General features: G+C 37.5%; 3 protein-coding genes across 16 annotated transcripts in view; all 3 read left to right on the top strand.

Annotated features, from left to right (window-relative positions):
- The window catches only part of LOC107274470 (protein scalloped), an 82,909-nt gene extending 67,731 nt beyond the window's left edge, over positions 1-15,178 (top strand). For 4 of the 9 annotated variants that reach the window (XM_015753631.2, XM_015753625.2, XM_025091712.1 and 1 more), the window contains 6 exons: positions 5,152-5,282; positions 7,653-7,808; positions 9,149-9,364; positions 9,581-9,810; positions 9,975-10,209; positions 10,340-15,177. In XM_015753631.2, coding sequence (XP_015609117.1) covers positions 5,152-5,282; positions 7,653-7,808; positions 9,149-9,364; positions 9,581-9,810; positions 9,975-10,209; positions 10,340-10,453 — 1,082 coding nt within the window. In that variant the 3' untranslated portion in view covers positions 10,454-15,177. Of the gene's footprint in view, positions 1-2,015; positions 2,150-4,589; positions 4,776-5,151; positions 5,283-7,652; positions 7,809-9,148; positions 9,365-9,580; positions 9,811-9,974; positions 10,210-10,339 lie in introns of those variants that run through there. The other 5 variants (XM_015753629.2, XM_015753628.2, XM_025091713.1 and 2 more) reach the window with 4 other exon arrangements.
- Positions 15,179-15,632: 454 nt separating this feature from the next.
- Positions 15,633-18,702, top strand: LOC107274472 (UDP-galactose/UDP-N-acetylglucosamine transporter srf-3). 6 transcript variants are annotated; one of them, XM_025091715.1, is made up of 5 exons: positions 15,633-15,883; positions 16,233-16,326; positions 16,423-16,542; positions 16,603-16,817; positions 16,896-17,546. In XM_025091715.1, the coding sequence occupies exons 2-5, from the start codon at positions 16,308-16,310 to the stop codon at positions 17,544-17,546; spliced, it is 1,005 nt and encodes a 334-aa protein (XP_024947483.1). In that variant the 5' UTR covers positions 15,633-15,883; positions 16,233-16,307. The 6 variants fall into 6 exon arrangements, with proteins under 6 accessions (XP_024947483.1, XP_015609121.1, XP_024947484.1 ...); XM_015753635.2 differs by having other exon boundaries at positions 15,634-15,905; positions 16,236-16,326; XM_025091716.1 differs by having other exon boundaries at positions 15,637-15,905; positions 16,660-16,817; positions 16,896-18,702.
- Positions 18,703-18,790: 88 nt separating this feature from the next.
- LOC107274473 (probable transaldolase) lies at positions 18,791-21,402 on the top strand. Its single transcript, XM_015753636.2, has 6 exons — positions 18,791-18,968; positions 19,945-20,068; positions 20,153-20,392; positions 20,481-20,606; positions 20,730-20,866; positions 20,939-21,402. Exons 1-6 carry the CDS (start codon positions 18,872-18,874, stop codon positions 21,211-21,213), a joined length of 999 nt encoding a protein of 332 aa, XP_015609122.1. The 5' UTR covers positions 18,791-18,871; the 3' UTR covers positions 21,214-21,402.
- The last annotated feature ends 847 nt before the right edge of the window (positions 21,403-22,249 follow it).

The following is a 22,249-nucleotide window of genomic DNA, read 5'->3' as shown; positions in this document are numbered from 1 at the left end:
GTGGGTTTGGGGGTGGCGAAGGCGGAGGAGGGTAGCGACGAAACTATGCGAAGAATGTGCAATTAGTGAACAGAGCGCGGAGAGTGCGCGGCTTGGCGCAGGGAGGGACTCCAGGGACTTTGGAGGGACGAGGGTAGTACGGGGGTGGATGAGGTGGGCGGGTGGGTGTTGAGGGTCGGGTATGGAGGGTGGGTTGAAGGGCCGTGACGGAGGGTCTAGGATGAGGGAGGTGAAGGCTCCGGTGGGTACTGGGTGAATTGGCGGTGAGAAGGGAGGAGACAGGGTCCATCCAGCATCATCCCCTTTCTCTGCTCTTCCGAAGAAAATGGAAAGAAAGGAAGATGGATGGAATGGCGCTAGGGGATGATAAGGCGGATCGCAACCCCTGGAGGATATGGAACTGAGTGGTGGTGGTGGTGCTGTTGTTGCTGTTGGTGTTGGGAGTCACCGTGTCAGGATGCGATCCTTGCTGGCACAAGGACACTTGCCACCTTATAGCCATCGACCTACCCTTACCTCTCTTACAGTACTTCTCTTAGATACTAGCCTTATATCCTGTATGGACTCTGCTGGGTAGTCTCTGTGTGGCTCAAAATGAAATTACCTTTTTTTTCTCGTTATCTCTATTCTACTAAAAATCTTGCTGGTCAGGTCTTTCTTGGACGTGGCAGATTGGAGATTCTAATAAATTTTCTATGGGCCGGATCATCCTGTAACAGCTGGGGGTTCACTGCTCTGTAGTCGCTGGTACCGATTCTCTTGAGTATCTCGACCCTCTGCCTGATTGACGATTAATCGGCTAGATGAGCTTCAACGCACTCCCAAGTCGAGGACTGGCATGGGTACTGTTTGTGAAGCATTCATTAGCACGGTGCTTGGATGCGAAGTCGATGCACGATGAACGAGCAGAGGGAGGAAGGTTGAGAATTTCCTGGCTGCTCCTGTAAATCGGATCTCCTTGGAATTACTGTGCTCGCTTAGACGGCGTCGCTTAGTGTTTTAATTGCTCTTTGGACGCCCACGAAGTTAATGAAAGGCTTGTGGAGTCTGTGAAAGAAAAAATAGTCGATTACGCAACGTTAAACTCGCGTGTTAACGACCGCGAATGAGCTTTTATTTACCTGGTTGTAAAGAATTATGCGGTATATAACGTTCTTGGTAGATACTATTTTAGTAGCCACTGTTACTCGTGCTTTTGTCATAAGTGGCGAATCACTTCACAAACGGTCGTTGTTCGAGTCCCTGATCACACAGTAGCCCTTGTTAAATTGAGCATCAGCCAAGTGATTCACGTTGATTACTCGTTTAATGGCGTCGCGACGTATATAACTTTTCTTATTGCAAAAATCGTGTCCCGCAGTTCGTTCTTGTGTAAAGTTTTGTGAATTGGGTATGACAATGATTAGATGCAGTGATATAGTGCGAGAAAAAGATATAAAGAAATAATCTGGAACATCGTTGATACTTTATCCCTTTGTCAAGGAAGGTTGGTAACAGCTGTGTTAGTCATTGTCGTAGACGGTCTAAAAGGACGCTCCGAGTATATACCGCACAGGCGGGCATAACTAACCCCTCGAAGAATGTTCGGCCTTCAAAAACAGAGGAGGAACGCAGGGCGAGGTTCATGGCGAGCCATTTAACGGTCTTTGCGAAATTGAGTCATCACGCGGTTCTCCTGGAATCTCGGATATTTTCCTCCCGATGCTCGAGCTCGCCAGCCCTCGGTAGCTTCGTCCTGGTTCACTGCCGCTCCGCCGCTTCTATCTGCTGCTTTACCACCAGGCAAAAGACCTTAAGACCATCTACATTGATGTACCTTGAGTCGAGGTATATCCAGTGATTGCAAGAAAAATCTTATCCACGTTAGAGCTAACTGACGTGCCTTTATATATTTCACGTGAAAATTTTCTATTGTTCTTCTGGCTTTATACGTCGTCGATTTGAATCCGTCTTGAGTCGTTTGCTTACGTAGTTCTCCGGCGTCCCGAGGAGTGTCGCCACTGTCGACGTATGCACGGACTCCGCGCGCTGCTCTCACGGCTTGATATTTATTAAAGCGATAAGTATGAATTAACCTCGGGTCACCCGGGCGAAACAATCGTGCTGTGTAGTGTCTGCCCTTATCGCCAAAACGACGTGATGCTGTCAGGTCAGTAGTGGAGAAAAGTCTGGCATAAGAAATCCACTTGTGGCATTACGATAATGCCTTGTACTTGGGATTCCTTTAGGTTATGCTATGCGCTATTACCTTCTTTCTTATCCCCGTCGACTGTTGCCTGCGATACTTCAGTTAAGTGGATCTGGAGGATACCCATCGATTCGACTAGCTTTATGGATAGACAAGTCGTGAGTACTTTTTGAACAAGGCTTATGACCAGTTGTGAATTATTAAATTGCAGCCATGAAATTGCATCCTTCGTACAGAAGATGTAGAAGGGACGCTTATCGTCGTCTGGCTATATACCTCAGGTAATTCGACTGGAAACTTCTACGTTCATACGAAATAAGTTATTCAGTACGATTTCGCGACGGTATCGTCACGAAATGTCATCCGAACTTTCAGCCTTGTCGTTCCCTGTTTTACATAGATTCTTATTATATATACCTGGATACACTTTCTTCAAAATCAAAAATATCGTACGTTGCTTTATTGAACTGAATCGTATGTCAAAATCATATCCTCTGTCGTATTAACAGGCAGTAGCGGTTAAATAAAATTATCAATAATCATATTGATCGTAAAATATCTTTAATCTTAATAGAAATAATGAAGAATCGCTGCTTTCTTTTTATTTTATTTTTAGTTACATATTCGAAACGGCAAACGATGCTTCCTGAATTGTTAAAAATTTATCTCGTCACGTACTATACCACAGCCTCCATATCGCCGCGTTCCCGACGTCGCGCTTCGTTAGAAATTCCTCGGGGAAAAGAAAAGTTTCACTAGAACAGAGTCTGGGCCGCCTGGAGACACGTTTGACTTTACCTCTCTGTCCCCCTCCGTCCCTCTTTGCAAAATGGACACCTCGTTATTAAAAGCTATCCGGCCACTCTCTGGCGTGTTTATAGCCGACAACTTGAACATTGTTAAAAATTTTTGATATATTATCGATTTAACATTCCTCGTCGAGTCTCCAGTCTCTCCAATCGCTAGTCCCTTTCCCTTCCGTCCGTTCGACTTATCGCACCCAAGGATTTACATGCAGAAGAAAATGGAAGGAAACGAAAAATCTGAGAAGCCGTTACAGGCCACGTATTAATTTTTTTAAATCAATTTTCCCGTATCAATTTCTTTGAAAAAAAAAATATATAAATAGTGTACCTGTATAGTACAGCCATTCTTTCTTCAATATCGACCAGCAATATTCAGTCGTTTTATTAACGTGGTGGGCGAGTGTCAATGGCCCGTCTTTTGAAAGATTCAAATAATAGAAAGGTGTATTCTCATTGTACGTTAATTTCGAGCGTCGACGAATGGACTCGTCACATGTGCAATTTTATGTATCCCGACGTCACGTGACGGTCGATTCGTAACCGCCATCGACTACGGGCGTAACTTTAATTGCGTCACATTTGATGCAGCGCACAGGCGCCCGGGTTTACGGCGTTGCCGACCGTAAAACCTTAACAGCTGTGAAGTCTAGGCTGATAAGGGTACCGTGTAGAATGTTGTTTATATGGCTGTATACGTTCTAGGTATGTATACAATGTATATGCACGTACATAAATGGCGACCGATTCATTGGCATAGTTACAGCTCGATAAACCCGGACATTGTGCAAGTCGTGTATTTATGTCCACTTTGAAAATTATTTTTCATCGTTACACAATTGACAGTGTGCTTTCGCGAAGCACGTGTGACACTCGTTCCCGCCTTTTTTGTAAATTCCTGCAATATTATGATTATACAAAGCTTGGTAGACCTAAAGAAGGATCGAGGAAATTGACTGATCGTAAATGAATTACGAATACGATGAGAGGCCAAATTTTGTATAATTGAAAATACTTGAAGGACTTTACCAAGAAGAAAAATACAACTTTGTCAAATTTATTTCTCAATTGATTTTTTTTTCGTAATATATAATTTGTCTATATCCAATGGAAAAATTTGTATATACGTATTCGGCAGAGAATTTCATTTACACTGCTATCCCAATCTTGGACGGAGTTTTACGAACACTTAAAAGGCACTCAATCACTGTAGGATTTCACAGCGGATTTCGGAACCCTGAAGAAACAATATTAAGAGTGTCTCACAGTGACGAAGCTTGCCGCCTGATCCCCTAAGGGATATAAAGTCAACGTGTAAAAGTAGCAGCAGCAGCAATAAAGACGAAACATAGACGTAGAATCGTATATTTATTTAACGGTATTTTTAAGTGCACGAAACCGCGTCTGTTTAACGTCAGTCAAGATCTTCGGTTCGCCTTGTTTCTTTCTCGATTCTAGTAGAAATCCAACCTAGCCGTATCTAGTAAGACGATCATACCTCGTATACATCGTTGTTACACGTAGCGCCAAGAGCATTAACGTGCCAGACACTTGAACTATTTATTTTTTAATTCCACGGGAAGCCACCGGCGCGCTGGGGTGCCAAATACGTCGCTGGACATAATTTATGTCGTTGCCAACGTCTCTAAATAAATAAATAAGCACTTTACACGCGATACGACTTACCTAATTCTGTCAATTCGACCAGCCACGCTTCCTAGTCTTAATGGCGGCTGGAACGTTTCCAAATCAGGATCCGGAGCTCAGAAAAATAACAGGCCAAGGTCTTTACATTTTCTCTCCTACGTATCGTCACTAATTATAATGTAGATTTTTTTTTTTAGGGAGTATAAAAGACACTAGTTACACTTCCTTGTTGTTTACTCTTACCTGGCGTAATTTATCGTCCAGTCAAAACAGACTGAAACCTGATTACGAGATTAAATCCATTTCGTTTATACGTATATCGATCTTTATGAGCGTAAAATTTTTCAACGTCAAAATATTGCCTTTTTTTCACTCATTAATATTTTTGGCATTAGTCGACGACTTTCAAGATTCCTAAAATTTGTCCGGATCATTCGATCGCTATATGCATTGTGTGTAAAGTTGCGACGTAATAGCTTTATTCATCTGACATTCCCGTTTGACATTTTTCAGGTCGCAACGAGCTGATCGCACGTTACATCAAACTGAGGACCGGTAAGACGAGAACGCGAAAGCAGGTCTCCTCTCACATACAGGTCCTGGCGAGGAGAAAATTGCGGGAAATTCAAGCAAAATTGAAAGTGGTAAGTAAAATCATATATTTGACCCAGGAAACGAGAAACTCGATAACAATAAAACTAGTCGAACGATTTTTCTGTCAATTTAATTTTTTCTTTCTTTCTGCCGCGCACATCATTTTTCCATTTTATTTGTCTTTTTCTATCAACCCCGTAACCCCTACTTTTCGTTACTGCCGGAAAACTGGTCTTACGCGAAAGCCACGTAATCAAATGCCACCAAACTCTCTTACGTCCAATCCTTATTTTCACCTACCTCGTGGAATCTCGTACGATTATAATTTCTCTTTATTTCTATTTTTTTTCTCTCTCGCCGCCAATCTACTACGGAATTCCAATAACCATGCGAAACTTGGAGGAACCAATCGTTCGAAATGCTTGTGGATAAATCACACGTAAAAATGAACTCTGCCGTGTTTAATCAACAGCTGAATTATTAAAGCAATTCGCCGACGATTGTGCTTCGGTTAATAAATCAAAGCGTGCAGTTTCGTTCGGTGGTTTCGCCGTTTGCTCTTTGTACAAAATGGGTGATTGGGACTGTTGCGTTATACCCATGTATACATATGGCTACCCGGTACGCTATGTACTTTTGGATATATGCGCTACAGATAATATGCATATACGCATACGTATATGTATATACTACATATGAGATTCGTACGTGAAAAGAGGTTGGGGATGTTTTGCGTGTATTTTACTGTGTTAAACCGCCGCTACTGCAGTGCCGCATGCCACGGACATTATTCACTAAACCAGTTCGCATTCGAGCCGGACCCGGTGAGACGTAATTTTTTGGATTCCGCATCCGGACAAAGTCGCATCGCCAAATTAACGGGATTTTCGACCGCTGATCGTAATAAAGAAAACCATGTTTTTTTTTGCTAATCGTTTTTTTTTTAAATCATTTATCAGTATCGTATTTGATTCGCGTTCAATTGGACAAATCGAATGAAATTTTTTTTTGAAAAAATAGGTAATTCTTTACAATCGGAGGTAACGGGGACTAGTGAAATTTGAATGGATAGACATTTATGCTACGAGTCCTTTTTGATATAGGAATTTATTCGCAATACCCGGATAATTTGCAAAATATATTTCGTCGGATTATACATTATTTTTCCTTTTTATTATAATTTTTTTTCCTAGCTTTTTTGGCTATTTTTTTTTTTTTTGGCGCAGCAGTCAGAATCGAATCAATCGTATGATTATTGGTATTTTTTTTATTTTTCCCTACCCGCACACTTTTTTTTAAATTTTACGCCATTCCTGAACCCGCCAGGTACGTCGATCGATATACCGATTATATTTGCGAAAATATTATACCAACCGCGCGTAAATCGGAGCCCGGGTGCCTTTATCGTGCGGTACTCGCGTTTACGAGAGTTCGCTGGCTCGAACGGGTGAGCGATAATACGCGAGGAAAATATTAACGTCATTCAAACAGGTATTTGCGAATTATATTTCACGTACGAGAGGTCGAAATTTTGCAGAAATAGGTATTGGGTCAATCAAGTGAAAAAGCGTTCGGGAGCGGCTAGCGTGTAGATCGAATGTACAAAATGTAGAAAAATATTATGTCAAACGCAGTATAGGACGTATGAACTTCTAGAACCTTTCGTCAAAAGAATATTCACGCGCAGCTTCAACCACTTAATAAATCCACATGAATATTCAAAATTTATTCGATACCTCTAAACGCATATTTGTCGAAGGTAATTGAAACATTTATTTTTCAATCATTTTTATTTATTCAACAAAATACATTCGCAACCACCGATAGTACGTACATGGATCTCGTAATAGATACATAGATCCCGACTGTGCAGACTTTGTACATTTTTGAAAAAAAAAATATACATATATATAAAATTCCAAAATTTACCCACGAATCAGTCAGGCTCACGTATCGGTTACGTAAATCGTTTGAAAGACTAATTCGTTACACCCTGAACATGTATAGCAGCGACAGTTCAAATCGCAACGCTGGCTATAACGTTGGCTGCTTCCGTCAGCGATTTCCGGTCGACGCGAACTTCCCTCGAAACGGGGCTTTGCTGACACTCGACTCTGGGTCGTTTCCCCAAATTTAATTGACAGACTAGAAATTCGATTTTACGCTCCGATGCCAGCAGCCAAAGTATTAAATACAATTTAAACCGTATGGCAATGGCCGTTATATCGAACGTACTATAGAATTCTTAAATCCCGACCAACGTGCAAATCTTAGCACGCAAAGTATGCTATTGCTAAATTTTTCTATGGAAAAGAAAAAATTGGTCTTGAACTTTTTGTAGAGAAAAAAAAAAACAAAAAAAAACATAGAGCCACGATCAAAATTTTCTACTGGGTAATCGGCTATTGAAAATTTGTTAGGATCATGCCGCGAAGGAGAAGGCCCTGCAGACAATGTCGAGCATGTCCAGTGCCCAGATAGTATCTGCTGGGACTGCGATACACAACAAGATGCCCCCAGCTATCGTGGGGCCCTTAGCCCTTCATGCCTCCAACCCCGTCTCCTATCCTGGAGCGGTAAGTCCCAAACACCGGCGGAACCCTTGAATGACACTGCCAAAAGAAAGAATTGGAGCTTCGCATCCTAATAATAATAAAAAAAAAAAAAAATTGATAAAAAAAGATTATGAGATACGATTGCCGTTACATTGATAAGGCAATCGAATGACCTATGGATAATATATTTTTAATTGTATATAGGTATATATATATATATGTAGATTATATACAGCGCTTATCCTTATCTCGAGACACTTCAAACTGTTCCGACTCGCAATCACGTATCTCATCCTCTTGGGGAGTCAATGATTAATTTTTCATTGGGAAACTATCAAAATTGTCTGATGCCTTTATCATTATTGTTATCATTATTATTATATTCGTGTCAGATCCCCATAACCCGCTTTACAATAATTCATGCACGATTCGCGCGAATCGCTGATATCTTTTTTTTTCTTCTTTTTTTTTTTGCCAAACTTCATCCTCTTGCAGCTTTCACGCATTATGCATCCAACAGGTCCTCAAGGAGGTCCTCCCCTCCTTTTCACACGACCTTTGACCCCCCATCTTAATCTGTGGTAGAAATAAAATTCCTTTTTAAAATTTTAATGATGATAATAATAATAATAATTAACGGGACTTTCGCCGTAAGAATGAAAAAGGAAGCTGTGACTATTTCGCTGATTAACGCTACCTCAGGAGATTCATTCATCTCCCTTCAACACCCCTCACGCTCCTCCCCCTCGTCCCCTTCATCACACTTCCATCGAAGTGGATCTCTCGCAATGACTCTCTTGGATGTGTTTTTGGGAGTAGCTTTGAAAAATTGTGCTTTTATAACGTGCGAGCGACTAACTGCGTCATGGAGGAATGACGGTCCCAGCAGGCTAAGGCCCCTGGGGGGCCCTTGTTGTGTATTGTCAAATTGTCCATTTACTTGGCCGTGATATCGTCGATGTTGCTTAAAATTTTCGTTTTTTTTTCTTCTCTTGTACTTTCTTTTCCTCCTGATACGTAACTTTTACTTTCTATTTGTGTTCATTTACTACTTCATCTTTCATGGACCATTTTGTACGTCTGTACGATGGTTTCAGTTTCTTTCTGTTAATTTACTTAACTCAAGAAAATAGTAACGGGGGTGCGACGAGCGAAATCCTGACTACAGCTTTTGGACGGCCGGTAGTTTAATTGAAGAAACTTTGTAAAATTATGCAGTTTCACATACTTATCTTGAAGTATGTGCTCGCCCTGAAACGTAATCCGGTATTTAAGCGAATCGCACCTTTGATAAGCTTAGTGTTTTTTTATTAAAAAAAAAAAAGAAAAAAAAACTTAAAGTTTATTTTATCTGTTGACAGCAATTTTGGCAGCCTGGTTTGCAGCCGGGCACATCGCAAGATGTCAAACCGTTCCCACAACCGACCTACACTGGAAAACCAGCAACAGCTGTGTCGAGCGGTGACATGGTCCAGGCACCTCCACCACCACCCTGGGAAGGACGTGCCATAGCCACGCACAAGCTCAGGCTCGTGGAGTTCTCTGGATACATGGAACAGCAAAGAGATCAAGACATTGTGAGTGATTAGATCTTTCGATGGAATTAAAAGAATCCTATGAAAGTCTGTTTCAACGTCAGACTCTGTAGAGTTTACCAGAGAGAACATAACCTGAAGTATGAAGTCTCCTACGGAAATTAACGTTCTTTGTGTTCAGTCTTGAAAGACTTAAAGTGTAAGAAAGAAAAAAGAAAAGCGAAACAACTTTAATAAAACGTATTCTTTATATTTCAGTACCACAAACACTTATTCGTCCACATAGGAGGCTCTGCGACCTACGCCGATCCCCTCCTGGAGGCCGTGGACGTAAGGCAAATATACGACAAGTTCCCAGAGAAGAAAGGCGGCCTCAAGGAGCTCTACGACAAGGGTCCTCAGGCTGCTTTCTTCCTCGTTAAGTTCTGGGCGGACCTTAACACTAACATTCAGGATGAAGCTGGTGCTTTCTATGGCGTTACAAGCCAGTAAGGGTTTATCAGATTCAATCAGATAATACATAAAGTCTCCATTTATATTTTTCATTTCATCCGGTAGCTCCTAACAAGTCGATTCCACTTGTGTGAGAAAGTCTTGAGAAAAAAATTTGTAAAACTCTCACCCACCATAATAGATATACTTTATTGTACAGATACGAGAGCAACGAGAACATGACGATAACGTGTTCGACGAAGGTATGCTCGTTCGGCAAGCAGGTGGTGGAGAAGGTGGAAACCGAATACGCAAGGTTTGAAAATGGGAGGTTCGTCTATCGCATCAGCCGTTCACCAATGTGCGAGTACATGATAAACTTCATTCACAAGCTTAAGCACCTCCCAGAGAAGTACATGATGAACAGCGTATTAGAAAACTTCACCATTCTCCAGGTATCTACCGATTCAATCTCGTTATTTACATATGCAAAGAATCATTGAGCTTCGAGGATACCACTCTGGGCATTCTCATTCGTATTTCTTCATCGATCGACTTACTTACTATTTTCTCTTTACTTTCCAGGTTGTCACGAACAGGGATACGCAGGAGACGTTATTGTGTACGGCGTATGTGTTTGAAGTTTCGACGTCCGAACACGGGGCGCAGCATCACATATACAGACTGGTCAAGGACTAGCCTGCTTAACCTGCTCGCCATGCAGCCATCCACCCCCATCAGTGCCTACCACACGACTCATCCATACATGAATATATTCACATATATATTATATTATATATATTTACACACAAAAACACACATAGATACACTCAAGTACACTAGTGAAGACGCTACAAGATATACACGTTTTATGTACACTATTTCTAGGGATTCTCTATGGATGATGTTCCCATTTGCTTCCACGTCGAAAGTGAAAGTGGTACCGGGCTTGATTTTTATTCATTAATATTTAGCCTGATGCGAGTCTGTTGTGAGACTTCAAATTCGTATCGGATACGTTTATGAAATTTCTTTTCTTTTTTTAGATGAGAGAAAATCGGACAAATTCGTATTTTTTCCATTTTTTTTTTACACTGGATAATTTATGTTACAGATTCGAGGTTGATCGTGATTCAATTCTATTTTTTTTAAAAATAGTTTCTTGTATGACATTAATATTGACGAAAGTGGCTTGCTCGTTACGTGCGGTGTTGTATGGGAAGTTTTATGAAACAATTGATCGACAAGTCTTAATAGGAACATTCTCTGTAGGGTCTCCGTACGTCGAAGATACATATGGAACACACAAGATGCGTACTAGCCAGCCCGAGCTCTCGAGTTTGATTAAAAAATTCAAACTCCGCAGCAAGTCGTTGGTACTCTAATATCTCTTTGTTTTGTTTGATCATTTATTTGAGATAAATGATCGATGTCGAACGTTGGCGAAAACGAGGGCACGCATTAAATGTAAACGTCACGCCATGTTTGCTCGCTATCGTTCTTTAACGATCTCATAGTGATTCTGCAGGAAAATCAAGCGTCGAATTTAACCAATCACCGGGGCAGAACTTTTGCTCGTATACAAAATTTAAGGACACGCGTTACATTCATGGTACACGATGATAACGATTGACAATAAGATTGGCGTTCGACGCGTCTCATGCTAGATTTAAAGAAGGAGAAGGTGGAGGAGGATAAGAATACAATGAGGGGAGGAAAAAAAATATATTAACAGGAGTACCAAATGCTTTTAACGACGCTGAACAAACTGCGACCTCGGTGCAGTGCTGTACTCTAACATAAACTTAGTATTATAGTTTTATTATTAAACTAGACGATAGATCAGACAAGACATCCACACAACAGATATACATATATTACGTATAAGAGTATATGTTAAATATTAACGCAATGATTACGATTTACATTGTTATAAATGATCGTGTATAAAGCTATATAAGTGATCTTAAGTTTTAATCGAGTGCGAGAGCTAAAGGCAAGAGGGATGCCATTACACGTTTTTACAAATCTCTTCATTTTTTTTTTTTTTTTTTTTTCGAATCAACTTTTCATGCTTTTCTTTTTTTTCATTGCTGAAAAGGGCACGTACGAGGTAAATCGTAGAAGGCTATAAAGAGTATAAGGTAGACAGAAGAATCGTACGAAATTTAATTCGTTCTTTTTCTAAAAAAATACCGTTTATTATATTCGTTTTTTAATAATTTTTACTCTGCCTTTCGGTTTGCTCTTTTTTTTTTCTTCGTCCATTTCCTGGTCTTCTTTTGAGACCCAATGGGACTTTCTGTATACAAATATTTTACGTGCTATCCCACCCTCGTCGTCGATTCGCCATTCTTATCGAACGGAAATTGCATAGGATAGTCAGAGAGAAGTGCGCATGCGCGATAGATCGAGAGAATGACATGTTTGTACTTCATATAATCACCGAACTTTATACCGTAATAAGTATCTTCTGTATTTTACTTTCTGCGGATCTTACCGCGAATGACTTCTTTTTCTTTTTTTTCTTTTTCATACTTTAGAGTATCGTTGTGTTTTTAATCTTTCTTAATGAGTTTCCTCAGCGACGCTATATTCTCACAGGTCATTGAAACCGTTTGAATAATTTAAAACCTGTTATGTACGTCTTGTCTATCGGTCTGTCCGTCTGATATCTGCCCTTGCCTAAAACGACAGACCATTCAATGATCGTCAGTCTTTCTCTTAGTTCAGTTCATTTTTTAAGTTAAGAAATTTTCCAAATTTCTATTTTATTTTCAACACTCACCATGCACACTGTTAAGAGGGTCAACCTCCTTCATTTTTTTTTTTTGAATTTTAGTACACCGTCACATTAATTCGCACAGCGAATAATGAAGGACTGCACCTGTGCTCGCAAAGTTTCGTACTTAATGAAATCCACAATGTTTTCGTAAATATTTTTCTTTTTTCTTTTTGTACACTCGACAAAAGGGACCATCAAAATCAATCGAAGATATTTTATTTGTTCTTTTTCTTAGGGTGATTAGTCTTTTTGTTTTTGGGAGGAGATCAGTCCTCTCGTAAACTTATCCCAACGCCACTGAACCCGCCGTCGCAATTTTACATTGACAACCCCCCTTACCTCCCTCCTCACCGGTTCACTTGGTTTTATTCTATTGTTTTCCTCGTAAATGCAAAATCTTTGAATGAAACGATTGGATCTTCTTTATATCGCCAAATGACAGTGTCCATTACGAGTAGGGCGAATGGGTTTTAATGGCAATTTTGCGTGAAAGTGGAACAACGTATTTTCTGTTCCCCTTACATCTTGTTTTGTTTCCCCCTTTTTTTAAGTAATTCATTTTCTTGTCCTTTATTCTGATTGTATGTACGCTTTCGAGCGGAGCTTGCCTACCGAGCAGTAAACAATAATTGTAATCACCGGAATACTTATACTTTAAGAATAGATTAATATTAATTTACCGTATTGTTACTTTAATTAACTGTTAACGAAACAAGTGGCAATGTATTTTGATCTCTCTTTTAGTCAGAAATATATCCTTTTTTTGTCGTTCGTTTTGGGTGAGAAAGAAATTCGCTTAAGTGGGGACGTCGAACGGATTTGAGGAAACGATGGAATTTGATTATATTTGACAGTAGCGTATATGGTATGATAATTTCTATTTGCAAATTGGCAGCTTCTGTACTTCGTAGTTATTGTTACTTTTTATAATTGTATATCGCAATGCCGCGCGGTACCGCCTGCGTTTCCTGTTTTATTATTTTTTATTACTTCTCTTATTTTTTTTTCCTCTGTATTTTAAACGCAATAAGAATAACGGTGTGACGTCCGCGAGAAAACTGTGGATGTTGGTGTATATCGATTTGAATCACAGAAATGCTGTTACGCCCGGGTACTTGGACAATTTTTATAAAAATTTTGAAAAATTTTACAAGAGGATTGATCTTTCACTCAACTGCATTAGTCACGCGAATTTTGAGTCGGATATGTGTATTTAATCTATTGGAACTGGAGACTGAAAATTGTTTCTTTTTTTTTTACTTTGATACTCGGGTATTGATTTTTTTTAAAAAAAAAAAAAGAAAATAGCATCCTGCGATAAGCATCGATATTCACGTAGAAGGAATTGCGAGAGCGTTTTATCCTTTTCGTATACAGGCAATATTTTAAAGGAGAATTTTCGAATAAATTTATTTTAATAACGTGTAAAGCGAAAACAAGCGACACGACAGCAACAGCAACAAGAAAACAATACTGTGAATTGCGAATTTGAGGGAAATGGGGAAAAAGAAAGGAGGACCGACACTAATATTATTAACATTAACGATTAATGATTTTAAAGTAAGCGAATTACATTTATAAGGAAAGATTATGAAAATATATATTTATCTATGTCTTCTGTGAAGATAGAAAATAGTACTCTCTCACGCTATATTGATGATATCGGAAATCGAGAACCGAGACAAAACATACAAAACGGCAGAGGTAGTTTAAGGCGAGAAGAAAAATAAAAGAACGGCAGACCCACGCATAGATATACATCATATAGTCACACTGCAGAAAAAGAAAAACAAAAAAAAAAGAGGAAGACATGAAGCAGCTCGCATTGTTCACAATACACGATACAATCTATAGCACATTCAGATTTGTTAAATATCTTTGTACATATTTACATAAAGACCATCATCGAGGAAAAGAAAAAGAGAGAAATAAGAAAAAGAATACGATAAAGATATCTCAAGTTCCAGCGGCAATTTTATTTCTTTCGCATTTTTTTTTAACTTTTCTTCTTTTTCTTTTACGATTTCCTTCAGGCGCACTGACGTGTTCACACGATTGTAGAATATCAGTTCGACAATGAAAACGAAAAATAGTTTGCGCTTCGTTCGTTAGAACGCCTTTTCTATTTTTAAAAGACGAATGTCGAAGTCGAAAATTGCGCCGGAACAAGAACTGGTAGCAAATGCCAGTGTATCAGGTGAACAATCGTTTGCGTTTTAATCGCCAAATCAAAAATCAATAGGTTTTCTTTTCTTTTTTTCTTTTTTCTTTTTTTTTTAACTATTAACCTTGTAACGCCTTATTTAAGTTTAACCGGGAACTCATTTATTGTTCAGCTTGCTTGTCGATGAACGTTAAAGCGTAGATTATGTTCATGGGCTTTCAGTTTTTGGGATTGACGTTAAATCAATTGCTACAGATTAATGAAATAATTGGCTGAATTTATCGAAGACAGATCTCTTTCTCGTGCAAAAATGAATTTCTGGTATTACAATCGTCTCCTCCCCGAAAACCAATGAAAATTCGTCTTTGTCCATATCCTGGAACTGCCATATCAAAGAATTGAGCTTGATCATAAATAAAAAAAAAAGAGAAACATGATTAAAAATATTGAACGGAGGAAATATAAAAAGAAAAAGCGAGGAAACCTACCTGTATATTAATATTATCATAAATGAAACGAAATGAGGATCAAAGTAGTTGATTTAACGAGTAAATGAGAATAAATGAAAAAAATTATATATCATTAAATTAGAGGTTTAAAATATAATAGAACTCAGTATATGTACAGTATTTGAAAAACATGTTTATAATTTGTATGGAAAAATAAATAATTGATATAAAATTAGACGAAACTTTCTTTCGCTTCTTATTTGCTTTTCATCATTATAAACATTTTCTAGCTTTGCTAGATTTTCATTTAAAAATTTCTCCAACCCGTCTACCTTCTTGTGATTTTTTTGCAATCATTATTACGTGGTAACACGTACACCCTTACTAACCTCATTAGGCAACAATAACTGTTGGTGCTACTAAATCAAAATTTATAACTTCAATTAAAAAATTAATGACTAGAAATTACACGTTGGAGACCAAAAATTTGATATCGCTACCATTGCCACTAATTGGGGTGAGCAGCTTAGGAGGGGACAATATCCTCATTGGTTGGTTAGGCTGTGGGCAATTGGTGGAGGAAGCGATAACAGTGGCGTCAGCAGCAGATTTAGTATATGGCCAATCGTTCACGAGAAATGTTTAGATTCTGTTATCGGATGTTATCAGATTTGTGTATATATGTCGTGTAAACTGACAAAGGTGTCAGTCGAGCATCACAGCGGGTACCGGTTAGTTACTTGTAAATACTCTGTAAGTAATATTTTGCAAATTTTTCTAGTTATGTTATACCTTGCGTAAGTAATTTAATATTTTGTACATTCTAAGAGATTTTGGTATTCCACTAAACATTATTGATGATCATTGAATTGCGAATTTCTCAAGTGCATGCTCCCAAGTTTTCATTAATACAATTATTATAAGGGCTGAAGATTAATGCATTTTCTTAATGTTTTATATGGATAATACTGATGTATTTCTTGTTTCACCATTTGTGTTTCTTCAATACGCATCCTTGCCACGTCAAACGTTCGCACTTTCTCTTTAATTATATGTTATTCCAAGTGATGTTTTTTTCAGAAGAAAATGCACTCAGGGCATACCACATTATAATTGCTGGTTTTTATACATTCCTAAAAGTGCTCCTGCCTTCATATGATGAATAAGAAACAACGTAAGGTTCCTGATGTTATGTATATTTAATTAGTATGATAGAAAATATAGGGGATATAAAAAAGTGGACTTTAATAATGTTGTGTTCTGTTTTCAGAAAATGTACAATTGCTGAAGTACGTGAGCTTAGTAACCCTCACTCTTCAAAATGCTATGCTGGGACTTAGTATGCGCTATGCCCGTACCAGGTCAGGAGATATGTTCTTGTCTTCAACCGGTAAGTGTTACAATCTCAAATAATTAAAAAAATTTTATTATAGTTTAATTTTTGTCGTAGCTGTGGTAATGGCTGAGCTTGCTAAGCTTATAACGTGTTTGGTGCTTGTTTTCCTAGAAGAACGTACACTGAAAAAATTTATATATGTTCTGAAAGTAACAATTTTGGATGAACCAATGGATACTTTAAAAGTTTGTGTACCATCTCTAGTGTACATTGTACAAAACAATCTATTATACGTGTCTGCGTCTCATCTTGATGCAGCGACGTACCAGGTAAATAATTATGAAATGGCTAGAACAAACAAAAGTAGTTATAAGCCATTAATAAGCTATGGTAAACATTACTTTCAGGTGACCTATCAACTAAAAATCCTAACAACAGCTTTCTTTGCGGTCACTATACTCCGTAGGAGTTTAAGAACAGTTCAGTGGGGCGCGCTGGTACTCTTACTCGTAGGGGTAGTTTTGGTGCAATTAGCACAATCTGGCCCTCAAGCAGTACCATCTGGCGTAGAACAAAATCGTTTAATTGGTTTTTCAGCCGCATTAATTGCATGTTTTTTATCTGGATTTGCCGGTATTTATTTTGAAAAAATCCTCAAGGGTTCAGACATATCAGTGTGGATGCGTAATGTTCAACTAAGTTTTTTGTCTCTTCCCTTTGGTCTGTTCACGTGTTTCTTAAATGACAGTGCTACAATACATCAGCATGGTTTCTTTTTTGGGTACGATTGGTTCGTACACTATTTGATTTTATTACAAGCTGGTGGAGGACTGATTGTTGCAATGGTCGTAAAACACGCTGATAACATTCTGAAAGGCTTTGCCACATCATTGGCCATTGTTATCTCTTGCGTTGCTTCAATCTATTTGTTTGATTTTAAACTTACTTTTCAATTCGCATTAGGAGCCACTCTGGTCATATGCTCCATCTTTATGTATAGTCATGAGCCTAAAATTATTCAATACCCGAATAAGCACACAATCGCTAATAAGGTATGAGCAGAGTGAATCTAGGTACCTTTTTCAAATTTAGGAATGAACCTCCTGGTTTTGTAAATAATAATAACTCATGACAGTTATGTATGATTGTCGGTAAGATAATATATCGGGCACACGAATAATTGGGATTTAGGGAAGAAGTGATTATTTAATTAATCTATGCGAACAAATAAAATTTACTGAATTAATACTAATCTCCCAAAGTAATTCGTGCTTGCTTGAAATTTAACAAGTTAGAGACTCTTATTTGTACTTTCGTTTCGATTTATATTTGTATATTTTGAGTTATTCAGAAAGTAGAAAATCAACTTACGTTTTTCGTGACTACAGCGCGAGTCATGCTATTTTGTTCCTATTGCTGATAATAATTCGATAAAAATGTTTATTATATCAATTCACTTATATGTTTCTCTCTTTGTTTCAAACCATCATTAACACTCTTACTGATTTCCATATATCTGCAAGAGAAAGAGTTTAACATTGTCATTATATTCAAAATGTAATATATCGTAAAATATAATTAAGATTTAATGCCGCTAATTTTAGCGAAGTGCGGATTGGAACGTTTTGGCAAAAAGATAGTCATTATACAAATTCATTGAAAAATTTTTATTTCTAGAACTATTTTTTATAATTATTCACATACATATTTTTATACGACGTTAACGGTATTAACAATACTTGTACATAATTCGAATTTTAACGAATACACTATTTGTATGAACTATATTATAAACTAAATGATTTATTAATAGGTAATAATAAATATGAAATTTATATATGTACTTTATTGTAACAGGAAATGCACTTATGTGCAAAAAGCGATAAGAATTATTATACTATACCAAACCGACTTTAATGTTTAACACTAAACATACCGACAATTTTTTATAAGCGTATTTTTGGCTTTAAAAGGGTCAAATGACCCGTCGATGGTACGCTTAGTGTTAAATAAGATTAAGGAAAATATTTTATTCGCTCCAAACATTCACCACTTTGAATCTAGTTACAACACGAAATTCACTATAATACCAACAATGCTTAATAATTTCAAGTAGAATAGAATTAGGAACGGTCTCGAGCCATAATTATAGTTGTGAAACCAAGTAAATCTATATTCTTATAATAAATTGATCCTTTATTATTCTACAAAGTATTTAATATACCGTTGTTTGGCTACATTCAAGCGCCATTCACTTCCTAGGAAAATAAAACAAATCCGGACAGAGTACGGTTGGCCAAACTGCAAGCTGTAAGAAACTACTGATAAGTCGTTCGTGCAGCGACCATTTGCTTCTCCCGCGTATAAATAAAATTGAAGAAGAATGACTGAGCCGCAGTGCAAGAAAGTCAAGATGCCGAGCTCCTTGGAACAACTGAAATCCGTGACAACGGTGGTCGCAGACACCGGAGACTTCGAGGGTAAGTTATTTATTTGAAACATTACACGGCCAGTGGATATCGAGTGTTAATCGCAAGATTTTTTGATAATCAGGTCACCGGCGAAGGTGATTGTCATTATTGAACTATGGTGGGGAAAGATATAACTGAGCATAGTAAGAGGAACTTCAATGACTATTGCTTGAACATTAATTACCAATAAAATTCTTTAAGACCTTTTCATTAGAAATTTACAAGTTTATTCATAAATTCTGCACCTTGATCGACCCGCCGGTTCACGTGGGACAAACTCCAAACTATAATTTATTCAAATTTTAATTATCTCCGATAATACTAAACTAATTAATGTTTGACTCTCTACAAATGAGACCTAATAGCCTAGGAGAAATATTTGCTTATTGTGTATCATAATTAATATTTAGAACTGCTATCGTGGTATACAATTTCGTATGTGAATTAGCCAAAATGCAATAATGTATTTTTAAGGTCGCAACACAGGTGGTCAATTTAAAAAAATGTAACTGCAACAAGTTGCTTGTATCACTAATAATACTTTTATCGTACGATCCCTGTGTTACAATGATATCATTATATCGGGCACACCTCATTTTTTCGTAAACGACGAACGTAAATTTTTAATACTATGTAATTCATCTTTTGACTACGTAACATATGAGGGAAAAAGTAGCGAGCGCTCGAAATTCGCAGTGACCTTCGATGACTGTGGAAGTTTGACCTTTTGACACCCAATTCAACACGCGACTGTCGTTTGATATGAAGTAGATTGTGGAAACATGTTTTTAGATTCTTCGATTCAGATCGTGAATGAGATTATTATGTGAAATAACACATACTGCAGTGTTATGTTTAAAATATAACTATTCAAATTCATCTGTATCATTTTCATTGCAGACCTACTTATTTAATTTACGACTAAAAAGAATTTACACTTTTTTTAAATATGTATCAATTGTTAAGAATCGTTTTATTCTCACAGCTATGGAAAAATTCAAGCCTACCGATGCTACTACCAATCCTTCTTTGATACTAGCAGCTGCCAATCAAAAGAAGTATGTTCCATTACTGGATAAAGCTGTTCAATATGGCAAGAAAGTTGGATCGTAAGTAATTATATAAATTTTGGTTTATTAGAATAACTTTATTGTCCATTAAAAATACGAGTTAAATGTTAAATTCTTGTACAGCACCCTGGCTGAACAAACTGAAGCAGCTATTGACATGACTTGCGTCCTCTTTGGTTTAGAGATTCTCAAAATCATACCTGGTCGCGTTTCCACTGAAGTTGATGCTAGGTTATCTTTCGATAAGGAAGCTAGTATCGAGAAGGCAAAAAAGCTTATTGCTCTTTATGAGGAAGCTGGAATCAGCAAAGAACGTGTGTTGATTAAGCTAGCCTCCACCTGGGAAGGAATACAAGCAGCTAAGTAAGAGAACATCTTTAAAATAATTTTGTAAAATTACATTTTGATGAAACATGGATAAGGTGAACATATTTTCTTATTATATTTTCAGGGAGCTTGAAGACAAATATGGAATACATTGTAACTTGACTCTGTTGTTCTCTTTTGGGCAAGCTGTTGCTTGTGCTGAAGCTGGCGTTACACTTATTTCACCTTTCGTTGGCAGAATATTGGATTGGTAAGTTTTAAATATTTTTTTGTAAAACTTCATTACGTATAGAATATATCTTTGTCTAGAATAGTTTTATTTCTGTACTCTGGTAAAGCAGCAGTAAAATCTATATTGTGATACTTTATTTAGGTACGTTGCAAACACTGACCAGAAGTCATTCGATGCCAAGGAGGATCCTGGTGTCATATCCGTGACTAAAATTTACAATTATTACAAAAAGTTTGATTACAAGACCGTTGTGATGGGGGCATCATTCCGTAATATTGGTAAGACTTGTAAGAAATTTATTCAGATATAGATTTCTCTATCTATAAAAATATATCTTCTGTATAATTTAGGAGAAATTCGAGAATTGGCCGGGTGTGATCTTCTGACCATCAGTCCAAAACTTTTGGAGGAATTGGAAAAGAGCAACGAACCTATTCAAAGCATTCTCAACCCTGCAACAGCTAAGAAGTCAGATCTTAAGCAGATCAACCTTGACGAGGCAAATTTCCGGTGGCTTCTTAATGAAGACCAAATGGCTACAGATAAGCTATCCGACGGTATTCGTAAATTTGCTGTGGATATGCGAAAACTGGAAAAACTTCTTCAGGAGAAGATTCAAGGATAAATACTTTGTTTTATGTTAATTGTTCGATATATTGTAAATAAGCGATGTCAGAGCAGAGTTCATGGTATTTTTTTAAAACAAGCATTTTTATGAACAACATTCCATTATGGTGTCCATAGATTGTCATATTGGTAATTACAGTACACATGATATTATTGATGAAACAATAAAACGGAGATACACTGTATATGATCTGCCTTTAGGTTTGTCTTGTATCAAAAAGTGGTACATTCCATTGGTTTTTAAAACTACTTAATATTGCACCTCTGGGATGTTGTATCTCAGAAGCGAATTGAAAGGGTGGTTTAATTTATAATAAATGAAAAATTCAGGATAGCAGACTTTCCACGATAGAAAAGTCCAATGAAGAGGTTGATACATTAAAATGGTAATTATTAAATAAATATTTTTAACCGAAATATCCTGTATATGAATGATTATGGGGAAGTCCATAATGCAAGCAAATTACTGAAACGTAGTATTAAAATTTTGTTGTCCAACTACAAGGCAGTGTTTGTCGGTAAGGGAGGGGGAGGATATCTATAAGAAAATATCGGTTTCCTTTCATGGTGTTTTGGATTTCCCCGTCCTCTCCAATGCATCAATTAATTAAATCAATGAAGTAAAATATTAACATTCAGAAATCGGAAATTTCATTAAAAGCATATTTAGAAGTACTGGAAGTTGCCCAAAATTGTGTGCGCGCAGGACTCGGCGAGTGGGAGCAGGCGCATGGTGGGGGGAACGTCGAGGCAGTGCCGGGACTAATCGCTCATTTATCCTCGAGCCGGTCTCCTATACTGGTCTCCTGGAAGCACCCCTCTTATTTTTTCCAACCTTCTTCTTTTTCTATATTTATTTCTTCCTTATTTCCTTATTTCTTTATCTTTTATTCTTTACTTTCTTATTTATCTCTTTCCTTATTGCTTCTTTACTTTTACAACTCTATTCCTTACTTTTCTACTTCTTTATTTCTTTATTTCTTTTTATTTCATTCTTTACTTTCTTATTTATCTCTTTCCTTATTTCTTCTCTA

This window comes from Cephus cinctus, unplaced genomic scaffold, assembly GCF_000341935.2.
Source record: "Cephus cinctus unplaced genomic scaffold, Ccin1 Ccin1_scaffold3171, whole genome shotgun sequence".
Taxonomy (NCBI): Eukaryota; Metazoa; Arthropoda; class Insecta; order Hymenoptera; family Cephidae; genus Cephus; species Cephus cinctus.
The sequence above is the reverse complement of the archived record's forward strand: the minus strand, read 5'-3'. Positions and strand labels throughout refer to the sequence as shown.

Bases quoted from the DNA above. Each gene is read 5' to 3' on its own strand.
- LOC107274473 (XM_015753636.2), top strand. From the start codon at position 18,872: ATGACTGAGCCGCAGTGCAAGAAAGTCAAGATGCCGAGCTCCTTGGAA. The intron at 20,069-20,152 runs GTAAGTAATTAT...ATTCTTGTACAG, and splicing joins TATGGCAAGAAAGTTGGATC to CACCCTGGCTGAACAAACTG. The intron at 20,393-20,480 runs GTAAGAGAACAT...TTATATTTTCAG, and splicing joins GAAGGAATACAAGCAGCTAA to GGAGCTTGAAGACAAATATG.
- LOC107274472 (XM_015753634.2), top strand. The intron at 16,543-16,602 runs GTAAGTGTTACA...TTTTTGTCGTAG, and splicing joins TATGTTCTTGTCTTCAACCG to CTGTGGTAATGGCTGAGCTT. The intron at 16,818-16,895 runs GTAAATAATTAT...CATTACTTTCAG, and splicing joins TTGATGCAGCGACGTACCAG to GTGACCTATCAACTAAAAAT.